We start from the raw sequence: 25517 nt of genomic DNA on the forward strand, positions 1-25517 counted from the left end.
TCCGCTCTGGGGCCCCTGCGAGCAGTACCAACAAGAAGGCTCCCACGCCCGTCTTTCTGTGCAGAGCCGCGGGGCTCCATGGGAGCATCACACATCATATCGTAGGAAAATGTTTTTTTCTCTCCTTTTCCTTCTAGTCAGAATTCCTACAAGAGTCCAATCTGATCATGGCCAAGTTGGATTATGTTGAAGGAGACTATGAAGCCGCTCTCAACATTTATGCCCGGGTGGGCCTGGAAGACTGGCCGCTGACGGGCGTCCCCCCTTACAGGTTACGGATGGCCGCGGACGCCTACGCCACCAAAGGTGAGGCCCACGCCTGCTCTCCTGGGGGCCATGCCCTGGGTCGCGCTGTCTGGAGCTGCAGGGCCTCCCTGGATCCTGCGGTTTGACCCCTGTGCCCTTGGCTGGGCTTAACCCCGGCAGCTCCTGGCGAGGCCCCTGGGGTTGCCCCACCACAGGCACTGGATCATTTTAAGTCCAGCGACACGGCGTTTCCTTAGAGCTGCAGCTCCTCAGTTGTCCCTGAAGGAACAACATTGCAGTAAAGTTTCCTGATGATTAATGTGCAGCTTAAGCAGGGACCGTTCTTGGTAATTGAGATGCCGCACAGCGTATATACAGGGATCCTTATCACATGGCCAGTCGGCCATGTGGCTGATCTCATTTTTATTCATCAGTGCCACCTCTGGGTTAATTAAGGCTCAGTGGTCACTGTAACAGCCCGTCATGCAGTGTTTACCTGGGGGCCTAGGGGCTCAGGGGATAGACGGGGGAAATGTTGCCCTGGTTGCCACAGAGGAGTTTGTAATCTAATGTGAGGGAGTGCAATCCCACGGGAAAAAAAAAATGACAGAAAGCCAGGGCACACACATTATTTGACCTTTCCAAGTCTCCACTTCCTCATCTATGAAATGAGTATAATCACATCCACTTCACAGAGTTATGAGGATTAAGTCACATAATGTATGTAAAGCACTTACTAAATGATATTTTTAAACGTCAGCCCCAAACAAAACAGCAAATGGAAAAAGCCAGGCCCGGTAACAGCTTTTCAGAGGCAGGAGAGGTCACTGTAGGCCAGCAGGGCCAGGAAGGCTTCCTGGAGGAGGAGGGACACTTTGAAGTAGATTTATAAAGGCCTCAGTAAGAAGGAGACCCTCTGAAAGCAGCTCCTCTCCTTCCTGCCACCTACCATGCAAACCATGCAAACCATGCAATGTGGCTGACTGTGGCCACACAGAGGCTCGGGCCCTGGGTGGGTTGACCGTCTAGAACAGCACTGAGCTGGCCACTTGTCTGCAGCCGGCTGTCTGTCTTGGTTATCCTATGCAATGTTGAACAAAGACCCAGCCAAGGCACACTTAAAGAGCCTTGTGACAGGGGTGACAGATTCACCCAGTTCCCTGGGGAGCCTTGCTCAAGCACTTTTAGGTTCCTCTAATTAATCTTCTCAGTGTCCCTGTGGGCTGGGAAAGGATGCTGTCACTCTGACAGGGCACTCTGGTGGTTTACTGGGCACAGTCCTTTGAGGCTGTCTCAGGGGTTCTGAGGGCCTGGACCTGGGCGTGCATCTGTCTGAGGTCTGTGCCACACAGCTGCTCTCTTTTCTCGCTGGAGTTCACCCAGCGCCTCACATGCCTTAGGCTTATGGGAGCTGTGTGTGTGTGCACGTGTGTGTGTGTGTGTGTGTGTGTGTGTGAGAGAGAGAGAGAGAGAGATTTGGGGCCAGGAACGATATTGTGCAACAAGAGCAAGGCTTCATCTGGCAGTTTCCAGTCACCTGATTGACCTGGGGCCTCCTGGCTTGTAGCCAGGAGTTGGTTTGTCCTTTGGGGGTGGAGCATGGCTCTAAGACCTGGTTAGCACCAAGAGCTCAGGTCTTGATTTGAGACGGCCTGGTGGGCAGACTGTCTGCAGGTGGCACCACCAGCTTAGTCTCACACCTGCCATGCAAAGTGGGCAAGGGGGACAGGAGGCTTGGTCCCCAAGTCTGGCCCTGGGTGGTGTGTGATTAGCAGTGGGCCCCAGCCACGGGGCTGAGGCATTTGGCTGTTGGGACATGCTGGCTGGCTCATGGGAGAAGGGAACAGCTGTCCCCTCACTTCACCAGAGTAAGACTGGGCTGGAGCAAAGCCCAGGTGCACCTTGGATGGGCATGCACCAGCCCACGCCCCTCCCCTGTGCCACCTGTATGCTGCTGTCAGCCGGGGAATTGACCTGCACACTTTCACAGGTCACCTCAACTTTTCCATGGTCCCCTGAGGTCTGACTCGACCCAGTCTCTCAGCCAGAGTCAATGTCCATGAACTCCCACATCTGCTCTTGCAGCCATGGCCGGGAGCAAATTCCCCTGGCCAGGTAATATAGCCTCGGCTTGTTGGGAATCAGAAGCCAACAGGATTCAGTTATGAGAACCTCCTATGGGCCAACACCACGTTAGGGTTTTATTGTCTTTTTAATCCTCCAAACCCCTAATTTACAGACCAAGGAAATGAGACCGGGTGAGGTTGCTAAGAATGATACGGTGCCTGCTGTGTGCCAGGCACTGTGGCCCTTATTTGGGTATCTCAGCCAAGCTTCACCATCACCCTGTGAGGTAGACACTATTATTTTTTCCATTTTACAGATGAGAAAACCGAGGCACAGGGATGTTAGATATGCTGCCCGGGGGCCTACAGCTGGGAAGTGGGAGAGCCAGGACTCAGCCTCAGTGGCTGGTTCCAGAGCCCATGCTCTCCTACTGAGTGACAGGAGGGGGACTTAGTCTGAAGAGTGTTCAGCTCCAAAGCCCACGTTCTTAATTACTCTGCTCTGTTGGCACGTGGATGGGAATGCGCTCAGGCCAGGTAAGGTTTCCGCAGGTAGAAAACATTCAGGTCACTAGAGAACACCCTAGATTTGTGTCCACACTCCTCCTCTCAGCCCCACCTCTCACGTTCCTCTCCCTTAACTCCTTGCCCAGGTCCCTTGCTGTAAGTTCTGGCCCTTAAGCTCGCATGTCCTGTCTTCCCTGACACCCTCCAGGGCTCACCCATTCAGAGGCCATCACATTTGATAGTATCACAGCCCAGTAGGTTAGAACTACTCAAACATCATCTTAGAACTAGTTGTACTGCGATCAGACACTCCTGCCAGTCTGTGAGTTCCACTCAGGGAGGAACTGTTTTGTTCGTTTGCCATCCTCAGAAACTAGCACGGTGTCTGGTACCTAATTGGTGCTCAATTATTGATTGAAATTTGTAGAAGTTCCCTTGCTCAGATTTCTACCAAGGTGCCCATCGTGTAATTCAGGTGATTCTGGGTGCCTTTGCTTCTAGCTGTCATGGTCAGGTGCATTTTCTTTGCCCAGGGGTAACATACTGGGCATATTTCGATAATTCAGACTTACTCGCTGCCAGTTACGGGGTATACCTGTAAGAGCATGTTGACATCACACCATGACAGAGGCTGGCATGGATCCCTTCCCCAAAGGTTATACATTTCAGTTCATTGCCATTATCAGAGAGCCTCTCAATGGATCTCAACTCCCCCCCCCCCGCCCATCCCCCCAGCACCTTCCTCCTATCCCTTAAAACTAAGTAGAGAAACAGAGAATGGGAATAGAAGCCATGGAGAAACTCTTTAGCTTCTGGTAGAACTGGGTTAATCAAGTGAGTAGAAATCTTTATTCTGGGTACAGATTGAGATATCACATGAAATCTCCAGGACACCGAATGGCCACAGATGTTCTTTTCCCAAAGGGGGAGGCTTGGGAACAGTGAACACATGGTCACTGTCTATTTTGGGACTTCGATCTGCTGGACATCGGCTAACTTGCTGCAGCTAGGACAGTGGGAGCTGTAAGTGGCTTGCCTTCCTAGAGATGGCCTTTATAAATAGCCTTGGCATGTACCCTGTTGTAATAGAGGGACCACAGATGCATGGGTTCCAACTGAGGGAAGGCCTGTGACAGTCCTGCGATGGCCCACCTGGTCACGGTGGGTAGGCAGCTGTGTTCTGCGAGGTTGCTGTTCCTCCCCCGTCTGCTAGGGCGCAGTCCTCATCTTTGTGATGGATGACTGAAGCTGGGTGGCTGGCATGTTGCAGCTCGTGGAAAGGGGAAAGGAGAGAGATGTCTAGGGTGAGCAGAAGTAACACATATCAGCTGTGCTGACAGTGCACCGGTGAGAAGTCACTATAGGGCCATGCCACCAGGCACTTGGGAAAAAGAGGAGACTGGGGGGGGGGGGCATGTAAGCCTCTCATTAGACATGTCCATCAGAGCTTGGTCTCGGACCCAGATGGGACCTGTTGGAGGATGCAGGTGAATGAAAGGGAATGCGTAGGATCTGAGGCTTGGGATTGGTGCCCACGAGGAGGGAAATTACGAGCCTGGAAACAGCAGCGTGGTATTAAACTTCCTTTCCAGATTGCATGGTACCAAAGCAGAGAAGGACTGACTCCAAAATATAAACAGGGCCTTCACAACCATCTCTCATACAGACGTCTTATTTTCCAGCAGGGGAGACTGTGCCAGAGAAGGTAAGGGACTTGCCCAATGACACAGAATGAACTGGAGGCAGGGCCCCGACACGGAGGTGTTTCTTGGTAGGAAACGTTCCTGTCAAGCTGCATGACATCTGCCCAGGTGGAGAAGGCGGTATAGTGTTGGGAGCTTTGTGGGGCCTCCTCCACTTTCTTTATTCCTCCTTTGTTCCTGGGTTTGAAATTGCTCCTCTGACACACTGACTCAGAGCTTCGGGTGTTGGAGCCAGACTTCCAAGTTTGATCTGTAGCTTTGTCACTTACTAGCTGTAGGATCTCGTGCAAATTACTTTCACCTCACTGGGGCTCCCTTTCTTCATCTATAAAATGGAGATAATAATAGTATCTACACTGTAGCATTGTTGTAGGGAAGGAGTGAGCACATGTAAAGCGCTTAGCACGGTGCCTGGCAGATAACAAAGGTTAGCTATTTTTATTCTTATGTATCCCTGGAGCTTGAACCCAAATGGATAGATCTCTTCAGAAGCCCCAGGTAACAGCCAGCTATGGGGAGAGGGGAGAGTTGCCCTAGTGTATCTGCCTTGTGTAGCAGAGGGCTTGGCTCAGGCTGTGGGAGTGCAAGCAGAGATTGGAGGCTGAGAGAGGAAAGGCTGTTGCTGCTGGAGGCTGGGGGGCACCCAGTGGTCAGGGGCAGGTGGAGTGGGTACCGTAACATCCTGCACTTCGTCAGCCCTGCCCCGGGCTGGCCCGGAAGGTTAGAGGGTCTTTAGAGTTGGAGCCACATTCATGGTTTTATCACAAAAGGACATTCACGTTGGGATGGATCAGTTGATGCAAGTAGTGTTCCTTTAAGAGGCAAAAACAATTCACACAATTCCCAGACAGTTGTCTTCATAAGGAACATGCTAAATACATTGGCCGATAAGAGAGGAGACAGCGGAGGAGGAGAAACTGTCTCTGCTGGGCTCCAGGGAGGAGGGCTCGTCTCTGCTGACCGCACTTCACTTCCTGGCCAGAGGCCTCCCCTTCCCTAGAGTCTGCAGATCTCGTGGGCCTCTCGCTTCGCAGAAGGGCGGGTGTGATGAGAACAGCAGTGGGGATGTGGTAACGGAATCATATAATGGCCTCCCCTTGGGTATGTTACTTCCTTCCTCGGGTGAGACTGGCCCCAGAGCCCTCTTCGGTCTGCCCACTGTGTGCTCTGAGCATCGGGTCTTGGGGCGTGGTGTCAAGAAGGAACTAAGATGCCCACCTCTCCGTGGGCAGCGCCGAGGGGCGAGGGAGCTCTCAGGGGCTTTCAGAAGTGCTGCCTGTTCCCTTAAGCTTGTAAGCACTAGTCTTCAAACACAGAACCCATCTCCAGAAAGGTGTGGATCTCAGCCTTGCCCTCCCCAGCTTGAAAACCAGTGTCTTCTCACACCCACGGACCTCAGCTTGCGGTAATCAGTCGTTAGGCCAGAGGACAGAGACTTAAAACATTCACTGACAAAACGTTTTGGGAAGAGGCCCCTGGGGATTGCTCGCTGTCTTCCACGGGCCCCCTGCCAGTGCAAAATTCAGACAAATCAGCACAAGGGACACGGTTCATTGTTGAGGGGCTTTTATTAGGTGTTGCTCACGGGCTTCTCCACCACACTTTGCTCAGTCCTGGGCCGCTGGGTGGTATCAAAAAAGACCTGAAATAAATTGAGTTGGAAATTGTTCAGGCTGTGGGTAGTTATGACTTGAGTACTGTCGTGCTCCCAAGAAGGCTGTCGCATGTTGTGGCCACGGAGGAAACAAATATCTTGAACCAGGGTTCCCTGCCCCCCACCCGTGAAATATAAAAGACGGGAGAAAAAGGGTGTATCTGCTCTTCCTCCTTGGGGGCTAATGGTAACAGCCCTCTGTGTCAAGGTGAGGCCAGACTCCCGACGAGGTGACTCGAGGAATGAGGTTCCTAGAAGGTGGTTTACCTTTCTGCCTCATTTTTCCTCCTGGAATATTGTCTGTTTGGAGCAGCCCAGATTCCCCTGGGAAAGTGGAGACATGTTTGTTGGGGGCTTTCGCCTGGGGGCCATGGTGGGGGCTCCGTCCTCAGGGATGTTCGTTTGCCGCCCCCAGGGGAACCTGCATGTGGTGGGTTGGGTCCAGGCTGGCCATGCTCCACCAGCGCCAGAGGCATCTGTGGGGTAGGCAGTGCCGGTCCCCTCGCACACTAGGGCCCCTGCCCTCTCCAGGCCGTGGGTTGACGTCTTCCGGACCAGCTGGCGCCTATGCTCCGCTGACAGCTGCAGGCGCAGGCATGGTGACCAGGGCTCGCCCCTTGAGCCAGCTCACGTAGACACTGGGTGGCAGAGAGGCTCTCAGGTCGCTTGTGTGCTCGGTGGGGGAGAGTGCCGTGAGAGAGACACAACAGCTGCTGGGACATGGTGGGGGGGGGGAGGGGCTGGACCGGTGGCAGGGTGTCCGTGTCACCTGCTCTGCCCAGCCCGAGCCCACTGCTCTGCAGATGTAGTGAACGGGTATGCTGTGCTCACCGAGAGGATGGAGGCAGAAGTGCCGATCCAAGTCAGCGACTCAGACTCCGTCCCCCAAGGCCAGAGCCCCTGCCTTGAGCGCATGCATAGGGTAAACCCACGCTGAAGACGCATTTTGAAGTTCTGCTGAGATCTGTGGGTTAGGGCCTTTCAGTTGTAGGTGAAAGAAAACCCAACTCAATCTGACTTCGGGGGCAGCCGGATTCAGGGCTCAAAGGCGTGGACGCTTTCTCTCCTTTTCCCAGCACATCTTCCCCTGTGTTGCTTCCCATCTCAAGCTCCAGACTCTGATTCTCTTAGGCGTAAGTCGTAGGGATCTCAGCCAGATTTTCACTGGGTCTTGTTGACCCTGCCTGGGTCACATTCCCATCCTCAATGTAGTTACGGTGGCCAGCGACATGCCCTGTAACTGGCCCAGGACCTGCACGAAGGCTGTGACGAAGAGGGTGGGCCCTTCAGGGGAATGAGAGGGAGGGCAAATGTCCATGACAGGTGACACAGCAGTGGCTCCTCTGAGTAGGAGCCTTCTTGTCAAAGAAGCTGGGGCTCTTTCTGCCTTTTCTCCTTGGAGGCGATCCCTGCAGGGGAAAAGGAAAAGGGACAATTGAGGAGGAGCCAGGTGACTGCTCTGTGACAGAGTCACTGTGGACTGGAGATGGCCTTGGGACCAGACCGCATCAGGCAGTCTCCAAGGATGGAGGAGCCAACCTTGCCTGCGTGGAGGGCTCTCGGGGGAAGAAGGACTTGACTGTTCTGGCCTCGGGGATAGGACCAGGCCAGGCAGTGGAAACGGCACGCAGTCCAGCAGTATTCCCATATCTGGAGATCTTTCTAACACACACAGCCACCTCAGGGTTCGGCTGCCCTGAGAGGTTGGGGTTCCTGTTGGATTAGCATTTGTTGAGCGCTCCCAGGAGCCAGGCATGACGCTTTCAGATCTACCTGCATGATTGCACTTTGCCCCGAGAACAGTCCTGGGCCATAAGGATTATCATTCCCTGCGGAGGGGTTGAAAGCCTGAATTTCAGAGGGGAGGTGGGAGTCAAATCAAGGCCTGTGGACTCCAGAATCCATATTATTTCTGCTTTCTTGAGCTGCCTTTCAGTTGGAGTAGGGATGTCACTGATGGAATTCTGGTGTCAGATAAGCTGCTAACCTTTGATGCTCTTCTGTGATTCTTAAGTAAGTAAATCTAAGTCTCACTTTTCTTATCTACACAATGGAGATAATGATACAAGAATACTGAGAAGAATGAAGAAGACAAAATGGGAAAATGCTTTTAAATATATAAATCTGAGGTCAGCAAAAGGGAGTTTGTGTAGTCTTGACCTCAGGTGTCCCGAGATTGGGAGCAGCAGTGGCTGTGACGGTCTCAACCCTCCCCATGGCCCCGCCTATCATGCTCCTTTGCTTGGGCAGCTGGTGGTGCTTCCAGCTGTCCTGGGTTGCCCTCTTGCCTCTTCCCCCATAATTTCCCTTTATTATTCTTCTTAATACAGACAAGATACATGTGCATTGTATAAAAATAAGAAATACAGACCAGTCAAAAGAACATAAAAATATCCATCACCCTGTTTACCCAAAGCCAACCTCTGTTAACATCTTCGTGTGTTTCCTTTTAGATCTTCTCTATACTTATCATGCGTGTGGCTTTTTTTTTAATAAAATGAGATTATATCATATATACTGCTTTGTGACCTGCTGTCACTTCCTGCAACAACAGATAAATTTCTGCAACATTTTAGCAGCTGTGCAGCATTTCATTGCATGGATAAGCTATAATATATTTAACTAAAAAGCCTCTATTTTGGGCCATGTATGTTGTTTTCAGCTTTTCTCTGTTACATATAAGGCTGTGATGAATGCCCTCTCAGCCTGGTCTTTGTGCTTGTTCTTAATGATTTCCCTAGGAGAGGTTTCCAGAGGTGGAGTTTCTGGGTCAGAAAAGAAGTATTTCCAGACTGCTGCAGAACGGCTGTGCCTGTGTGCTTTCCTATCTGCGCTATGTGGGACCAGCCGCCTCTCATTCTGACCTTTGATCTGAAAGTGAACATTTTTTTTTCTTTTTTAAATTTTTAAAAAAATTTATTTATTTTTACATTTATTTTATTTTTGGCTGTGTTGGGTCTTTATTGCTGCGCGCGGGCTTTCTCTAGTTGCAGCGAGCGGGGGCTACTCTTCGTTGCGGTGCGCGGGCTTCTCACTGTGGTGGCTTCTCCTGTTGCAGAGCACGGGCTCTAGGCACGCAGGCTTCAGTAGTTGTGGCACGTGGGCTCAGTAGTTCTGGCTCGCGGGCTCTAGGGCACAGGCTCAGTAGTTGTGGCGCACGGGCTTAGTTGCTCCGCGGCATGTGGGATCTTCCCGGACCCGTGTCCCCTGCATTGGCAGGCCTATTCTTAACCACTGCGCCACCAGTGAAGCCCCTAAACATTTATTCTTCACTTGTATGTTGAGTATAGGCTATTTGGAAAATGAAGAACAATATAAAGCAAAAAATAAAACCAGCCACCCTACTGCCACTTGAGTTAGTTAACAAATTTTACAGGTGTGTTTTTGGAACCAGGGTTCGAACCAGCCTGGGCTTGCACAGTGGTGTGCCTTATGGGTATGTTCGAACGAATCGCCTATGGAACATCTGTGTTGTTTCAGGTTCTCCTATTACAAATATGCTCTCTAGCTTTTAAAAAAAACTTTACTGAGATATAATTTACATCCCATTAAATACAACCTTTTAAGTGTACAATTCAGTAGTTCAGAAGTTGTGCGACCATCACCACAGTCAATTTTAGAACATTTCCGTAACCCCAGAAAGAAATCTGTACTCATTAACACTCACTTCCTGTTATTTGATTAATGCCCACCCCCCAGCTCTAGCCAGTCACTAATCTACCTTTTGTCTAGAGATTTGCCTATTCTAGACATTTGAGATAAATGGAATGTCCTAATATGTGACGTTTTGTGTCTGGCTTCTTTCACTTGGCATGTTTCCAGGGTTCTCACATGTTGCAGCATGTATCTTTCCTTTTTATGGCTGAATAATATTCCATTGTATGAAGGTACCACATTTTGCACATTTTGTTAATCCACGCATCAGCTGATGGACGTGAGGTTGTTCCTGCTTTCTGGCTATTATCAATAATGCTGCCATGAACATTTGTGTACCAGATTTGGGGTGGATGTATGTGTTCATTTCTCTTGGGTACATACTTAGGAGTGAAATTACTGGGTCACGTGATACCTCTGTGTTTAACTTTTCGGGGAACTGCAAACTGTTTGCCAAAGCGGCTGTATTATTCTGAAAGATTGCAGTTTCTCCACATCCTTGTCAACGCTTTTCTGTTCTTTTGATCACAGTCATCCTAGTGTGTGTGTGATATGGTATCTCACTGTGGTTTTTAACTTGTTTCCCTAATGACTAATGATGTTGAACAATTTTTCATGTGCTTTTTGGCCATTTGTATATCTTTTTTGGAAAAATGTCTATTCAGATCTTGTGCCCATTTTAAAATCGGGTAGTTTGTCTTTTTATTATTGAGTTATAATTGTTCATTTTATATTCTAGATGCAAGTCCCTTTACAGCTATATGGTTTTAAAATATATTCTCCCATTCTATGGGTTGTCTTTTTACTTTCTTGATGGTGTCCTTTGAAATGTAAAAGTTTTAAATTTGGATTAATTTTAGTTTATCTACTTTTTTCTCTTTTGTGCTTTTGGTGTTGTATCTAAGAAACTGTTGCCTCATCATGGTCACAGATCTTTTTTTAACATTTAAAAAGAGTTTTGTAGTTTGAACTCTTACATTTAGGTCTATGATCTACTTTGAGTTAATTTTTGTATATTGTGTGAGGTAGTGGTCCAACTTCATTCTTTTATCTGTGGCTATCCGGTTTTCCAGCACCATTTGTTGAAAGACTGTTTCTTCCCCATTGAATTGTTTTGATGTCTTTGTTGAATTTAATTGAATATAAATGTAAAGGTTTATTTCTGGACTCTCAATTCTATTACATTGGTCTGTATATCTATCCTTATGCCAGTACTACTTTACTACTGTAGCTTTGTAGTAAGTTTTAAGATTGGGGAGTGTGAGTCCTCCAACTTTGTTCTTTCCAAGATTGTTTTGGCTTTTCTGGGTCCCTTACATTTCCATATAAATTTTATGATCAAATAGTCAATTAGTACCAAAAAAAAAAAAGCCTGCTGGGAATTTGATAAGGATTATGTTGAATCTGTAGATCAATTTGGGGAATATTGCCATCTTAACAATATTAAGTCTTCCAATCCACGAACATGGGATGCCTTCTTTAATTTCTTTCAGAAATGTTTTCTAGTTTTTGGTGTACAAGTGTTACATTCCTTTTGTTAAATTTATTGCTAAGTTTTATTCTGTTGGATGCTATCATAAGTGGAATTGTTTTCTTAATTTAATTTTCAGAATGTTCATTGCTAGTGTATAGAAAACACAACTGACTTTTGTATATTGATCTTTTATCCTGTAACCTTGCTGTGCTCATTTATAAGTTCTAATAATTTTTTATGGATTCTTCAGGGTTTTCTATATATATCATGTCATCTGTAAATAGGATAGTTTTACTTCTTCCTTTCCAAGCTGAATGCCTTTCATTTCTTTTTGTTGCCAAACTGCGTTAGCCAGAGCCTCCAGTACAATGTTGCATAGAAGTGACCAGGGCAGAGATCTTTGTCTTCGGGGCAAAGCTTTCAGCCTTTCACCACTGTATGAGCTGTGGGTTTTTCATAAATGGCCTCTATCAGGGTGAAGAAGTATTTCTAGTTTGTTGAGTGTTTTTGATCCTAAAAGGGTGTCAGAGTTTGTCAAATGCTTTTTCTGTTGAAATAATTGTGTAATCTTTGTGCCTGTTCTTCTATTAGGATGTATTCTATTGACTGATTTTCATGCGTTAAGCCAACCTTGCATCCCTGGAACGAATCCCGCTTGGCCACGGTACAGACCCTTTTTAATGTGTTGCTGGATTTGCTACACTAATATTTTGTTGAGGATTTTTACGTCTATGTTCATAATGGTGCCGTTTTCTTGGGATGTCTTTGTCTGGTTTTGGTATCAAGATAATACTGGTGTCATAGAGTGAGTGGTGAAGTGTTACCTCCTCTTCTACTTCTTGGAAGAGTTTGTGAAGGACTGGTGTTAATTCTTCTTTAAACATTTGGTAGAATTCGCCAGTAAGCCATCTGAGCCTGGGCTCTTCTTCATAGGAAGTTTGTGGATTACTAATTCAATCTCTTGATACTCTATTGTTTTAATGGATTTTAAAGCCATTACTTGTTCTCCACTTGCTTCTACCTGGCATCTTTTCATTGGAGCCCTGAGCCTCAGATCATGGCAAACCATCGTGCTCAGAAAGGAATGGTCTTTAGCCAGTTGCCATTTTCAGGGTGGATGACTGAGGAATGGTCTCTGTTTTCTTCCACAACAATACCTTGAATAGCAGCTCACCCCATGTTACAGAGTAAACTCAAGTACACGTTGTCGTCAAGGGAAACAGCACTTCCTATATTCGCACTTGATTGACACAATCAGCTTGGTGGATGAGTCCTGTTTTTTCCTGCTAGAAAACTATCAGCCACTGCCAGGTTTTAAGCAGGAGGAATGACTTAATTAAGTTCATGAGCAAGAAGCATCTTTCTGGCACAGAGTGGAGAATAGATTAGAAGGAATTAGAGATTATGGGGAAGGAGACTGGTTGGGGAGGTGAGCTGGCTTTGGGGTCTACATTTCAGGGGGCCTGACTTCTGTAGGCTGTTTCCGAGCGCCTGGGCTCCGCCAACAGAAAACACTGGCAGGAAATTAGAGAGCAAGAGGAGGGAGGGGCCAGGGTATTTTTTTTTCTCTCTCTCTGCCTTAGGCAGCACCTTTGACAGCGGCTGCATCTCTCCCGTGGTTCCAGCTGTAGTCAGACAGACCCTCCCTCTGTGGCTTCGGCTCCCACCAGGGGGCTTCTGCTGGGTTCCGTCTCCCAAGCAACAGCCCCAGCGCGTCAGCTCTTGTAACTCCACCTCCTCGCTGTATCCTTTCCAGCCCCGGGGTGTTCATGGCCTTCCGCTCTTGCAGAATCCTGGGATGCCATACCATCCTGTTTGGCTTCTCATATGTTTCATCCCTTATGTAGCCGGTCCCATACACTGACTCTCCTTTATTGGAAAGAACTAGAGTGATTCCTTTGTCCTAGCTGGATCCTGACAGATAACTGCAAAAGCCTGGATCGCAGTAGGCGGTGGAGATGGTATGTGTGTTGATGTGGTTGAGGAAGGAACCGAGATGACTGTGAGATTTTTAGCTTAGCTCACTGGGCAGGCAATGCTGTTGTTGAACCAGGTAAGGGTTGCAGGGGGAGGAGCCAATTTCCCTAGGAGGGTGGGGCGAAGACACTGCGTTGAAGTTGAGCAGGATGAGACCGTTGAAGTTGAGCAGGACAGCAACCACAAGGGGGTGCTGTCCAGGGAACCATTCTAATTCTGGGGCTGCTGCTCAGCACAAGGGTCTCTAGGCTCTTGGTTCGTTGGTCAAGATTCGGGAATTGACTGTGTGTAGATTTGGTTACAACCCAGGAGCGGCTGCATCTCGCTCAGGGGACCACAGGGAGTGGGGAAGGCAAGAGGCCCAGCACATAACAGGGGAGCTCTACCTGTAGGCGGAGCGCCTGCCAGGGCTCTGGGCCCACAAAGGGAGGAGGGATGCAGGTGACAGAGGGGTTACGGGACCCAGAACATGTGAGCATTTGCACATTTGTGGCAATTTTATATTCTTAAGTAGGTCGAAGTTAAAATGTAGTGAAGGCGGTAAGCAGTCTGAGGTTTTGTTTTTTTTTTTTTTTTTTTTACGGTACGCGGGCCTCATTGTTGTGGCCTCTCCCGTTGTGGAGCACAGGCTCCGGATGCGCAGGCTCACGGGCCCAGCCGCTCCACGGCATGTGGGATCTTCCCGGACCGGGGCACGAACCCGTGTCCCCTGCATCAGCAGGCGGACTCCCAACCACTGCGCCGCCAGGGAAGCCCAGTCTGAGGTTTTAATGTACCACAGGAAAATCCACACTGAGGTCGTCAGGAGCAGACGCCCGCGCCCCCATTGTTACCTTCTCCCCTGTTGTTGAAGCTCGGGTTCCTGATGAGTTCTGCTGACCATAAAAAGTCTAGGGACGGGCGTGCATTCTCCCCATCCTGGAGGCTCTGTCCTGGTCTGGCGGGGCTGGGCCCACACCCTGCTCCGTCCTGCCCACACTCTGCTCCAGGCCACCTGCCGGCTGCCTGCCCGCTTGCCTCAGCCCGGCGGGCCTATTCCCTCCTCCGCCTGTCTTCTCCCTCCAGCTGCGAGTCTCTCATTTCTCCTGTGAGGAGTCCACCCTCGGGGACACCTCAGGGACAACCTCTCCAGCTCCATCGTCCACTTCAACTTCTCCTTCCTCTGATTCTACCTGTATTTATAGTTAGTACCATCCAGTTGGGCATTCTGTTTTTAATTATTTCGCACCTGTCACTTGCCTCTCTCGGACTAGACTGTAGGATTGATTAATTCATTAAATCAGCAGATATGTGAGTGCCTGCTCCGGGGGGGCGGGCTCTGAGGCTGTACCGCATCTAAGCTGCTGGATCCGGCTGCGGATCCCGGCATTGGCACCTGGGACAGTGCCTGCCACACAGGGGTACTTGTGATGGGATGGTTCTTTAAACATTCTCCCCTGGCATCCAGGGCCACACTATCGAAGATAAACTCTACCCGAGTAACACAAGCTGCTTAAGCAAAAGTGCAGGGTTTGTAGTGTATTCTGAAATGCTCTCCATTTTAGATGAAAATAGATTTTGGTTTGGGCCCGATATAAAACAAACAATCTTGTCTCTAATTCTTCTTCTACCCACACTCACCTTCAGGTAGATCATCCCAATTTGTGGACTGTCTTTCAGGCTGTTTGGCTCTGACGAGCCCATCTCTCATGGCTCAGTTCTTTGAAATCCAGGGGCTCTTTGGGCCTCCTTAATGCAGTTTTCTCCCCTGCATTGTGTGCTAGTGGCTGTATTTTTCCCTCTTTGGACTTGGGGCCTTTTTTCTAGATCCCTGAGGCCTAGACCCATACAACGCGGGCCAGGTTATAAAAGGGGAGTAGTCCAGGCTCCCATTTAATACTTTAAAACCAGGACTTCTGAGTCCTAGCACAGTGCTTGTCCTGCCACCACCCATCACTTGGCTTCCATCATTTCCAAACCATGTCTGGTGTTCATTTTCTTCCCCCAAATGTTCCTGATGCTTTGGGAATGAAAAAAGCATCCTTATTTGGAAAGCTCAGAGCTCTCTGGGGGCGGGAGCAGAGCACAGACTGTTCTGGGGAGAGGGAGGGTGTCAGAGCCGCTCTGCACTCTCCCCCAGTCACCTTGGGACTGGTGCAGCAGAGCAGGAAGCTGTGCTGGGCCCCGGCTGGGCCTCCCTGCCCAGTCCCTTGACCCGTGAGGCAGAGACCTGTGTCTGCCCTGCAGGGACACACCGCAGCCTCGCAAGACAGGGAGAGGAACTCAGGTTTATTAAGCTCCTACTATGGGCCAGGTTCTGGAATAATAGTAATAAATTATTAATAGTAATTACAGCATTAAAAAGAAAAACCTTCCAAACACTCTTTAAGCACTCGCCCCCTAACGCCCTTAATCCTCACACAGGTACCATCCCCAGTTAAGAGGAGGAGTAAAGGGTGGACCCTCTGTTTCAGACCCCCGTTCATTTTCTCCTTTGCTGTCAGATGCTTGCTTTGTGGACTGGGGCCGGTGTATCATTTGTGCAGGCGCTCCCGGGTGCAGAGGTTGCCGATGCCGCACCGAGAGAGGCTGAGTCTACCCTGGTGTGCTGTGAGGTGCCTTGGTTTGCGTTGAGTGGCTCCCAGAGCTGGTTGGACCTTGCAGGAGGTCTTGGAAAAAACATCCTTCTCCCTGAACAGCGTCGATAACACTGGGGCTTCTTACTTAAACAGTAGGATTCTTTGGTACCCTGGCCACGTTCAAAAACCGGAATTCCACACTAGGCCTCTGAGCGGGTCACATGCCAAAAGTTCCGTCGTGGGCCACACCACAGTGGGGTGGGGAGGACCCTCCAAGCGCAGGGCACCCATCGAGGTCTTCCCGCAGTGCCGGCCGCCGCCGCCAGGGGGCGCGGGAGCCGCGTCCTCGCCGAGGAGTTCGAGCATGCGCGGAGCCGACCCAGCAGCCTTGGCCCTGAAATTTGGATCCTTCTAAGATTCTGCTCGAGGTCAGGGAGCCGGGAAGAAGTGTGAACTTGCCAGCCGTCTTTATTAACCTTGGATCAGTGAGCCTCCTAAGGGACTCCTGGGTCATTTCTCGAAAGCTGTGCCTTGGGTAGGCAATTATACACAGGCCTCGCCCGTTCTTACTAGACCGGGAGCCGAACCTCTGCAGCTCCCTGCAGTGACCGCGTTTACAGAGACTCCCACAGGGTCTGACCCCGTTCAGTACGTTAAAGTCAGTGCATGGATGACTTGAAAAGAGAAAGGAATTACAAGTATGAATTCTGGTAGTGGAGGGTTAGCAGGAGTTGATATACCTCCTTTTTTTTCATGGACTGAAAAGTCCCTGGTCATAAGGACTGTAGGGAGAATCCAAAGAGAATTTTCCTAGAGTATTTCTTGGTAGATTGATATCAGGTCTTAAAGTGACAGAACCTAATCCTGACCTTTATGAATTGGATATTTGCTAATGACCATGACCTCCTAGGTATCCTGGAGCTGAACGACAGACTAGTAACATGCAGGATGCTTCCTCCCTGGCAGGAAAATTCTACAGTCTGTTGGAGGCTGGGTCCCAGCTTCTGTAGACCTGCCCCGGTAGTGAGCTCATTGCAGCAGCGCTCAGGGTTGTCTTCGCCAATACCCACTATGTGACCTGGGGCAAATCATGAACCCCCTCTGAGCCTGCATTTCCTCATCTCCATGGTAAGGAGAGGAGAGGAGATAGGGGGATCCAGTTTTTTCCCTTTAGAAGCTGCTTTTTATTCTTTTTGAAGTCTTGAGATCGCTTCAGGCTCAGTGAAAGGAAGTAGTTTGATAGACAGCTATCCAGGAGAGGAGGGTATGGGGTGGCAGAGGTGGGGCCCGGGGGGTCCTTGCCGAGTGCTTTTGCCCATGTGCAAAACCCAGAAAATGTGGGAGTACGGGTGTGAGAAGGCGAGGAGCTGTGATGCCGTGGCCTGCTGGGGATCTGCTGTGTGAGCCTTCCGGAGCTGTTTATCTCGGGCGCGGCACTCTCTTAGGCCTCTTCCCATCTAGATTTAACGGTTCTGCGGATGGTGGGAAGCTAGATGCTGCGTTGCATGTAGCCACTCATCTCAGGTTGCTAGTCAGAGCCTCCTGTTTATATTTAGATAGTGTAAGGAGAGTAAGAGCCCTTTTATTGCTGCTGACCCATATTCATATTTAACGTTGGTCGTGTTGATAGACTCGTCATTGGTTCTTTTTTGGGAAACAAGCAGAGACAGAGCCCAAAGAAAGTTTGGGGCCTTAGGTGAAGGTCCACTGAGGTGCTTGTACTTAGTTCTTCTGTGATACCACGTCTGTCTCAGTCACTGTACTCTTCACACTGTTTTGGAAATGTCTTTCTCCTCCATTCCACTAGAGGTAGGCCTTCTCAAGGGAGAAGACCAGGTCCTGCTCCGTGAAGCCCAGCCGTGGTGCTTAGTGAGAATTTGTGGAATGGAGAAAGGGAAGGCACGTCTGTTCACTGGCCACTCTCATTCCTTGCTGTAGTCAGGGCTACACTTGGTACCGTAGGGATCCCCTAAGGGTGATGAGTCCACTCTTCTTAGGAAAGAAACTAGAACCAAGACCAAAGTTTACATGGTATCATGTATGAGCAAGGCTGAGGGTCTGTGCTAAAATGTTAACTATGCTCGATTCTGAGGGGTGGGGACATAGATGATTGTTACTGTCTTCTCGATGCTTTTCTGTATTTTATAGATACTCCTCAGAAAATTGAGCACGATTGCAGTTCCCCCCAGGAAAGGTGCTTGTTGATAATAGTAGTTGTTATTTATCAAGTACTTACTTTACGTGTAGCCAGGCACTGGACTAAACCTCATAATACTCGCTTAGAGCAAGTGCTGTTATTTTCATTTGCTTAATGAGGGAACAGAGGCCCCGAGATATCGAGGAAGTTGCTCAAAGTCACAGAGCTAGAAAATGGAGGAGAAGGGTTTGAATCCAAGTCTGTCTACTCCTGTATTTTCATGTATTTTCCATGTCCATGTATTTTCACTTCTTAATATCTTACCCAGCAGATTGGTAGTAGTAATAGGTGTCATTTTTAGCACAAAGATTACAAATAATATAACAGAACATAGGATTACCACCTGACCTACCAATTCTATTCCAGGTATATATCCAAGAGAATTGAAAGCATTTGTCCGTACAGAAACCAGTGCATGAATATTCATAGCAGCATGATTCAAAATACCCAAAAGGTGTAAACAACCCAAATGTTCATCAGCTGATGACTGGATAAGTAAAAAGTGTTATACCCATACCATGGAGTATTATGCAGCCGTAAAAAAGAATGGAGTATTTGGAACTAGATAGAGATGGAGGTTGTACAACATTGTGAATGTAGTAAATGTTGCTGAATTGTTCGCTTTAAAATGGTTAATTTTATGTTATGTGAATTTCCCCTCAATTTAAAAAAAAGGGATGAAGCACTGATATGTGCTACGATAGTATGTACCTTGAAAATATGCTGAGACAAAGAAGTCAGGCACAAAAGGTCGCATATTGTAGGATTCCATTTATGTGAAATATCCGGAATTGGCAAATCCAAAGAGACAGAAAGTGGGTTAGTGGTTTCCAGGGTCAGGGAGGAGGGGGGATGGGGGGCAAGGGCTAATGGGTAAGGTATTTCTTTTTGGGGTGATGAAAATGTCCCAGAATTAGCTAGTGGTGATGGTTCCACAACCGTGTGAATATACTAAAACCACTGAATTGTACACTTTAAACAGGTGAATTTTATGGTATACGAATAATATGTCAATAAAGCTGATATTTAAAAAATATATAAAAAGAATATAGCAAAAGAATAAATGCTTCCTCCTGGAGACCTTCCAGCCTACTGTTCTGTAACGAGAATAGTGATATAGAGAATAATCCTGATAGTGGCTGGGTTTTGCGTGCTTACTGTGTGCCAGGCACTGTTTTAAGCACATAACATTTTACATATGAAGTCAGCTGTGGATTAGGAAGCAGGGAGTCTGGCTCCAAAGCCCACACTCTTAGCCACTATGCAGTACCGCTTTACCCGTTAAAGACAGATAACTCCGAGATGTGAGAGGCTGAGAGCAAGAATTCAGACGGCAGAGGGTCTGCCACTTACTAGTTGTGTAATCTCGGGTGATTTACTTAACAGCTCAGAGCTCCAGTTCCCTCATCTCTGAAATGAGGATGATAGTGAATTCTCCCTCATTCCTGTGAAGGTTAGAAAAATTATTTTAAACTCTCAGGTGTCTGGCATGTAGCTAGCACTTGTTGCATGTTGTTATTACTAGTATATGGTTACTAAGTAGAGACTTTAAGAACATTAATTCAAATTATAAACTCTTATTTAGTGAGCATTTCAGGTTGAATTAGCATCTCATTTGCTCACAGAATTATAGAGCTGGCAGGGACACTGAAAGATCGTCTGCTGTAGCAGGTGAATGTCTGATTCAAGGCCTGGCATCTCCTTTTATAAGCAGTGTGTGTGTGTGTGTGTGTGTGTGTGTGTGTGTGTGTGTGTTTGCGCGCACGCGCGTGCGTGCATGTGCATACATGTATGTATATGTGCACACTTCCTAAGAAGAATATGCTGACTCTGGAAGGAAGACAGCAATTTCTGAAAGCATCCAGAAGGGGCCAACTGTGCCTCCCAGCCCAGAGACCACTAAAAGCAGAGAAGCTCTGGATTGATGGGGTCTTCACAGGAGGTCTAGGCCACCCACCCCCCGCACTGGGTGGTTTCCGTTAGCATCCCCTCTCTACACCCTGTGTCGGGGCTTGTCTTGCACTGAGTTGAGTACATCTGACACCTCTGGGAGCCCGGCTGTTCTAGAGGTGAGAACACAGGACTAGCAATCTGGGGCTGCCTGTACCAGGACTTTGCTTTGAGACTCTTGACTCTCTTTTCCCCAGTTACTTTTCAGCCTTGGAAACTGAGATCCCTGGAAACTGTCTTACTGCCTTTGAAGTCCTTGCCACAGAGACATGGTATTGTAATGAGGTTTTTCTGGTACTTCCAGTTATAAACTGCCCTGTGGGTCATGTTACAGCAAGGCATCAGAGTGTACCTGGCCTGGGCCTGGCTTCAGAGATGCAGTTAAGATAAATGACGAAACAATGCCTAATGTTTTAGTACATAGTTCCTATAATTATATTTTATTGTGTTGCCTTTTACTGTGTTGCTTAACTTCATGAGAAATTAATTCCCTGTTCATTTTAAGGCGACTTAAAAAAATCCAAATATTTGCTTTGGCTTGTAGTCCTGCACAGTCATCCAGCTCAAGATGGTGTCCCAGTAGTTCAACCCTCATGGCTCAGATGAAGAGAAGAGGCCGGTGATCCCGGGACTTGCCTAGGGTGATGCAGCTCCTGGTGGGAGGGGAAACCACTGCCCTAAGCTCTGGACTCCGATTTCTATGCCTTTACCATTTGAAACTCATTTTTATGGTCACTGCTCTTATCAGATACCGAATATGCTGTCAGCAGCTCCCTGAGACAGGATATTATGAGCACAGTTTTGTAGTTGGATAGACCAGGGGTCGAAACTTGGCTTTACCCTTTACTAGCTGTGGGACCCTAAGTTCAATCTTATCTATAAGGTTCTGTTAACACCTTCCTCGCCAGGGTGGCTGTGGGGATTTTAAGTGGTGCATGTCAAACCCCAGGCACAGTGCTGCGTGCTGAGTAGGGCCTTGACAAACGAACCTTTACTATTACGGAAACTGTGTAGCCTTACGCGCCCAGATCAGGCTCCTAGCTGAGGAATCTCAAGTTTAGACAATCCTGAAAGAATGTGGGGATGTTAACCCCTCAGTGATCGCTGGATTTATTTATTTATCTTTTTGGCAGTGAGACGTGTAGCTCTCCACTTGCTCAGCCAAACCTCCAGCCCTTGAGGAAAGAAAATGGAGCTCCCTTTCAGAGGTGACGAAACCTTGGTGTGGAAGGAAACAAGGGACGGAGAGTCCGGGTTGCCATATTATGTTGCATCTGTAAGATGCGCCTCAACAGAGTGATTCGGGGGCTGAACGCATTTGAACTTTTAAGTGTCCAGGGTCCTCAGCTGCCCCTCATTGACTGGTGTCCCCTCCCAACCGTGATGTTCCACTGGTCCCTGACGGCTGCACAGCACCTTTGCTTCCAGCAGTCCACCCTGCCTCAGACTCTTAGACCATCCATCACCTGGGGCAGGATACACTTGTCCCAGCTCAGGGGCTCCCTTGTAATCTCAGTTCTGGCCCTTGTGCAGACCTCCTGTTTCTTTTCCCACAAGTTTGGGAGGAGGGTAGTACCCATTAAACAGGCCCGAATAGGCTAATGCACATGGAAGAGCTTCGAAGCAGTCAAGTATGATCTAAATGACTTTATTATCATTAGTTTAGTTAAAAGATGTTGCCCTTCATAGAAAGGACCTTTCAGAACCAGAAGTGAGTCCATCTGTGGGAATTTCCCATGGGAAGGGAGATACATTTTGGGTCCAGTGGCTACTCAGCATTCTTTAAATCACAGCATGTAGTCAGCCACTTTTTCCACCCATGCTTTAAAGTTGGCCTTGATGATTGGTCATGGAGCACTTAGCGTCTACTCTTTTGTACATGGCTTTGATTTTGGAGATGCAGATCTTATTGAGATGTTTATTAGGCATCGCTCCCACACCAGCTATTTTTCAAGTCTGATTTTTATTTTTGTCATGCATTTCTCTGGAAAAAAAGTAACCAAAAACATTACTGATGATAGCTTTCCAAACTGACAAGGCATTATCTGACATTTTAATGGGGGCCAATTTGGACTGTCACCTCAGAACTCTGCTTCTCAGATAGTGTCGATCCGATCCCAGACACTTGAAAATTGACAGTCTAGTCCAGAGGTCCTGTAAGCAGCTTTCGACAGAGAACTGCATGTTCTGGAACTGAGCTGCATAGCCACAAATTCACTGTGGTAAATCAAGACTCCGCTGTTGCTCTGAGATGTGCGTGGTGGCACATGGAATGAACGTCACAGCATTTGGGAGAAGGAAAGGAACAGTATTTACCCTTAAGGGCCTCCTACCCGAGAATGGACTCCTTGCCAAAGACCCATTTGCCAGCCAAGAGCTTAGGTGTCCACATAGCTACCTAATCAGAACGGGAATCCACAGAAAACACCAGTCTCTCCTCATGGTGGAGGATTAAGTTGTGTAGCTGCTTTGAATATTCTTACCAACTATGCATGGCCATGGATTGCAGCCCTAGATAAGTGGATTTCAGCTATTTCAGAATGTACAGTACAGATGATAGTCAAACTGTGTTGAACTGGATTTGCCTTTTCTTTGACTCAGTGGGCTTGTCAGGTCCCTGAGGGCCTTGGTCATCTTCATGAGCATTAGGGGTCAGAGTCCAGCCTGCAGTAGTATCAAGTGCCAAAGACTAGACCCATTTTTTCCTGGCCCTTTGACATACTCTGGAGAATTTGTTTTCTTTATATTAAGTCCCTGATACCGACTTGCACAGTATTTGGCTGCTTCTCATACAAGCAGAAGGCAGATTATGAAACAATTTATCTCTTTTTGTTATTTTCTGGAGATTTTAATTTTGTACAAATGAGCACTTAAAGCACATTTAGGAAGCCCCAATCAAGTGCTTGCTTTTGAGTAGTTCCAGAGCTGTTCTACCAAATGGTGAATTTGTTCAGTTTATCTTGTATGCTCCTTCAGAGAAAATTTTAAGAGGTTGAAACAGAGTTCACACTGGAGAGAGGGTGCTTAATAATTTTTTTTTTGCAACCATATAAACAACTTTGGCTCTAAAGGAAAGGGAGTGAATATTGAGCACTTAGGACTGGGGGGACATTAAAACAGTTATTATATCTATTCTTCGTGTTCAAAAAGTTAAGTAGAGACATGGAAGTTAAAAATAGAACTGAATCTAATTTCTAGAGATGAAAACTACAATGTCTAAGATGAAAAATACACTGAATGTGATTAATGGCAGATTAGACATTGAAGAAAAGATTAGTGAACTTGAAGACGTAGCAATAGACACCATCTAGAATGAAACAGAGTGAAAACTTTTTTAAAAAGTGCAAAGAATATAAGTGAGTTGTGGGATAACTTCAAGTGGCCTAATATGTGTGTAATTGGAGTCCCCTAAGGAAGGGGAAGGGTAAAAAAAAAATTCTGAAGAAATAATGGCTGAATGTTTTTCAGATATTATGAAAACTATAAATCCTCAGATCCAGAAAGTTCAGTGAGGCCCAAGCACAAGAAACATGAAGAAAACTAAACCAAAGCACTTCATAACCCAAACTGCTCATGACCAGTAATAAAGAGAAAATCTTTAAAATAGCCAAAGGAAAGACACATTACGTGCAGACGAATAAACATAAGGTGACAGCAGATTTGTTGTAAAAAAACATGCAAGTGAGAATACACAGAGGAACATCTTTAGTTCTAGGAGGGTGGAGGGCATGGGCGGGGGAAGCAACCTGTCAAGTGGATGAAAATGAAAATGTTCTCAAACATGAAGGTGGAATAAAGCCTTTTTCAGACAGACAGTAACTGAAAGACCTCATCATCAGCTGAACTACACTATAATAAATATTAAAGGAATCCCTTTAGGTAGAAGGAAATATGAATCTGCACAAAGGAACAAAGCGCACTGGAAATCGTAACTATATTAGAGCCTGTATCAGTTTTTCCTCCTTATTAAAATGTCTTTAAAACATAATCCACCATTTCAATAAAAATAATCATCATGTAGCATTGGATTTATAATCTATGTAAAAGTATAATGTATATAATAAGAAGATATGGACTGGAAAGAGAGAAATGGAAGTATGTAATAGTAAAGGTGTTATGCTGTATGTGAATTAGTATAATATCATTTGACGTAGACTGTGATAAGTTAAACCTTCAAGCAACCACTGACAGCAATCCTTGGAGACTTCCATACCCTGTTTCAATAAATGATAGAACAAGTCAACAGATGATCAGTAAGGATACAGAAACGTTGCAACAACACAATCTACTAATTTTACCTAGTTGGCATTTATATGTCACTCCACCCAACAACAGAATACACATTCTTTTCAAGATTCTTACCAAGATTGACCATATTCCGGGCCAGAAACAAATTTCGACAAAATTAGAAGGGTTCAAATATGTTCTCTGACTTCTGTCAGAGATCCCCAAGACCACCCTCAGGTCAGTGATTCACTAGAAAGACTCACAGAACTCAGAAAAGCTATCATACTCATGGTTACAGTTTATTACAACAAAAAGCTACAGATTAAAATTAGTAAAGGCACATAAGGCAGAGTCCAGAAGGGACCACAAGATTTAAGTCATCTTCTCACAGTGGGGTGATATGGACAGCACTTAGTTCTCCCAGCAACGATGTGGGACAGCACTAATGGTGTACTGCCAGCCAGGGAAACTCGCTCAGGCCATCATGTCCACGGTTTGTATTGGGGGTCAGTCAAGAAGGCATAGAACTTAATTATTTGGTCTCTAGTCTCCCTAGAGGTCAAAGTGGTATAGTGTGGCCTAAGACCTACACTGTAAATCACATTCTAAGTATAACTAAATGGCGTGGCCTGAGGCCCCAGATGTACAAAGACACTCTTATCCGGTAGGATATTCCAAGGGCTTAGAGCTTTTCTCCCAGCTGATCAAAGGCCAGTCCTTTCTCTGGAATGTGCAGAGTTTGAACATCTCAAGCCTGTTTAGTCTTTACTGCATAGACCATAATGGAATTAATTTAGAAATCAATAACAGAAAGATCTTTGGACAATCCATGAGTGTTTGGAAACTAAATAACACAATTTTAAAGACGAAATCAAAAGTTAAATTAGAAAGTATTGTGAACTGAATAAAAATAAAAACATAACATATCAAAATTTGTATGATACTGCTAAAACTACTTGGTGAGAAATTTATCACACAAAGTGCATATATTAGAAAAGGAAAAAGGTCTCAGATGTATACTTTGGCTTCCACCCTAAGAAACTGGAAAAGGAAGAAAAAATTAAGTCCAGTGTATGCAGAGGAAAGGAAATAATAAAGATCAGAACAGAAATAAATGAAGTAGAAAACCGGAAAATAATAGAGAAAAATCAATGAAACCAAAGTCAATGAAATCAAAAATCTCAATGAGAATTTCAACTGTTCAACTGATAAACTGTTAGACTGTTCAGGATGAAAATAGAGGACACAAACTGCCGACATCAGGAATGAGAGAGATGTCACCATTAGAGATTCTACAAATACTA

At 46.9% G+C, this 25517-nt stretch overlaps 1 protein-coding gene across 7 annotated transcripts in view; it reads left to right on the forward strand.

Annotated features, from left to right (window-relative positions):
* Positions 1-25517, forward strand: part of TTC7B (tetratricopeptide repeat domain 7B) — a 237868-nt gene that overhangs the window by 26643 nt on the left and 185708 nt on the right. For 6 of the 7 annotated variants that reach the window (XM_060004050.1, XM_060004048.1, XM_060004047.1 and 3 more), the window contains exon 3: positions 138-306. In XM_060004050.1, the coding sequence (XP_059860033.1) occupies positions 138-306 (169 nt within the window). The remainder of the gene's footprint in view (positions 1-137; positions 307-25517) is intronic. The other variant, XM_060004049.1, reaches the window with a different exon arrangement.

Source organism: Delphinus delphis, chromosome 2 (genome assembly GCF_949987515.2).
Source record: "Delphinus delphis chromosome 2, mDelDel1.2, whole genome shotgun sequence".
In the NCBI taxonomy this organism is placed as follows: domain Eukaryota; kingdom Metazoa; phylum Chordata; class Mammalia; order Artiodactyla; family Delphinidae; genus Delphinus; species Delphinus delphis.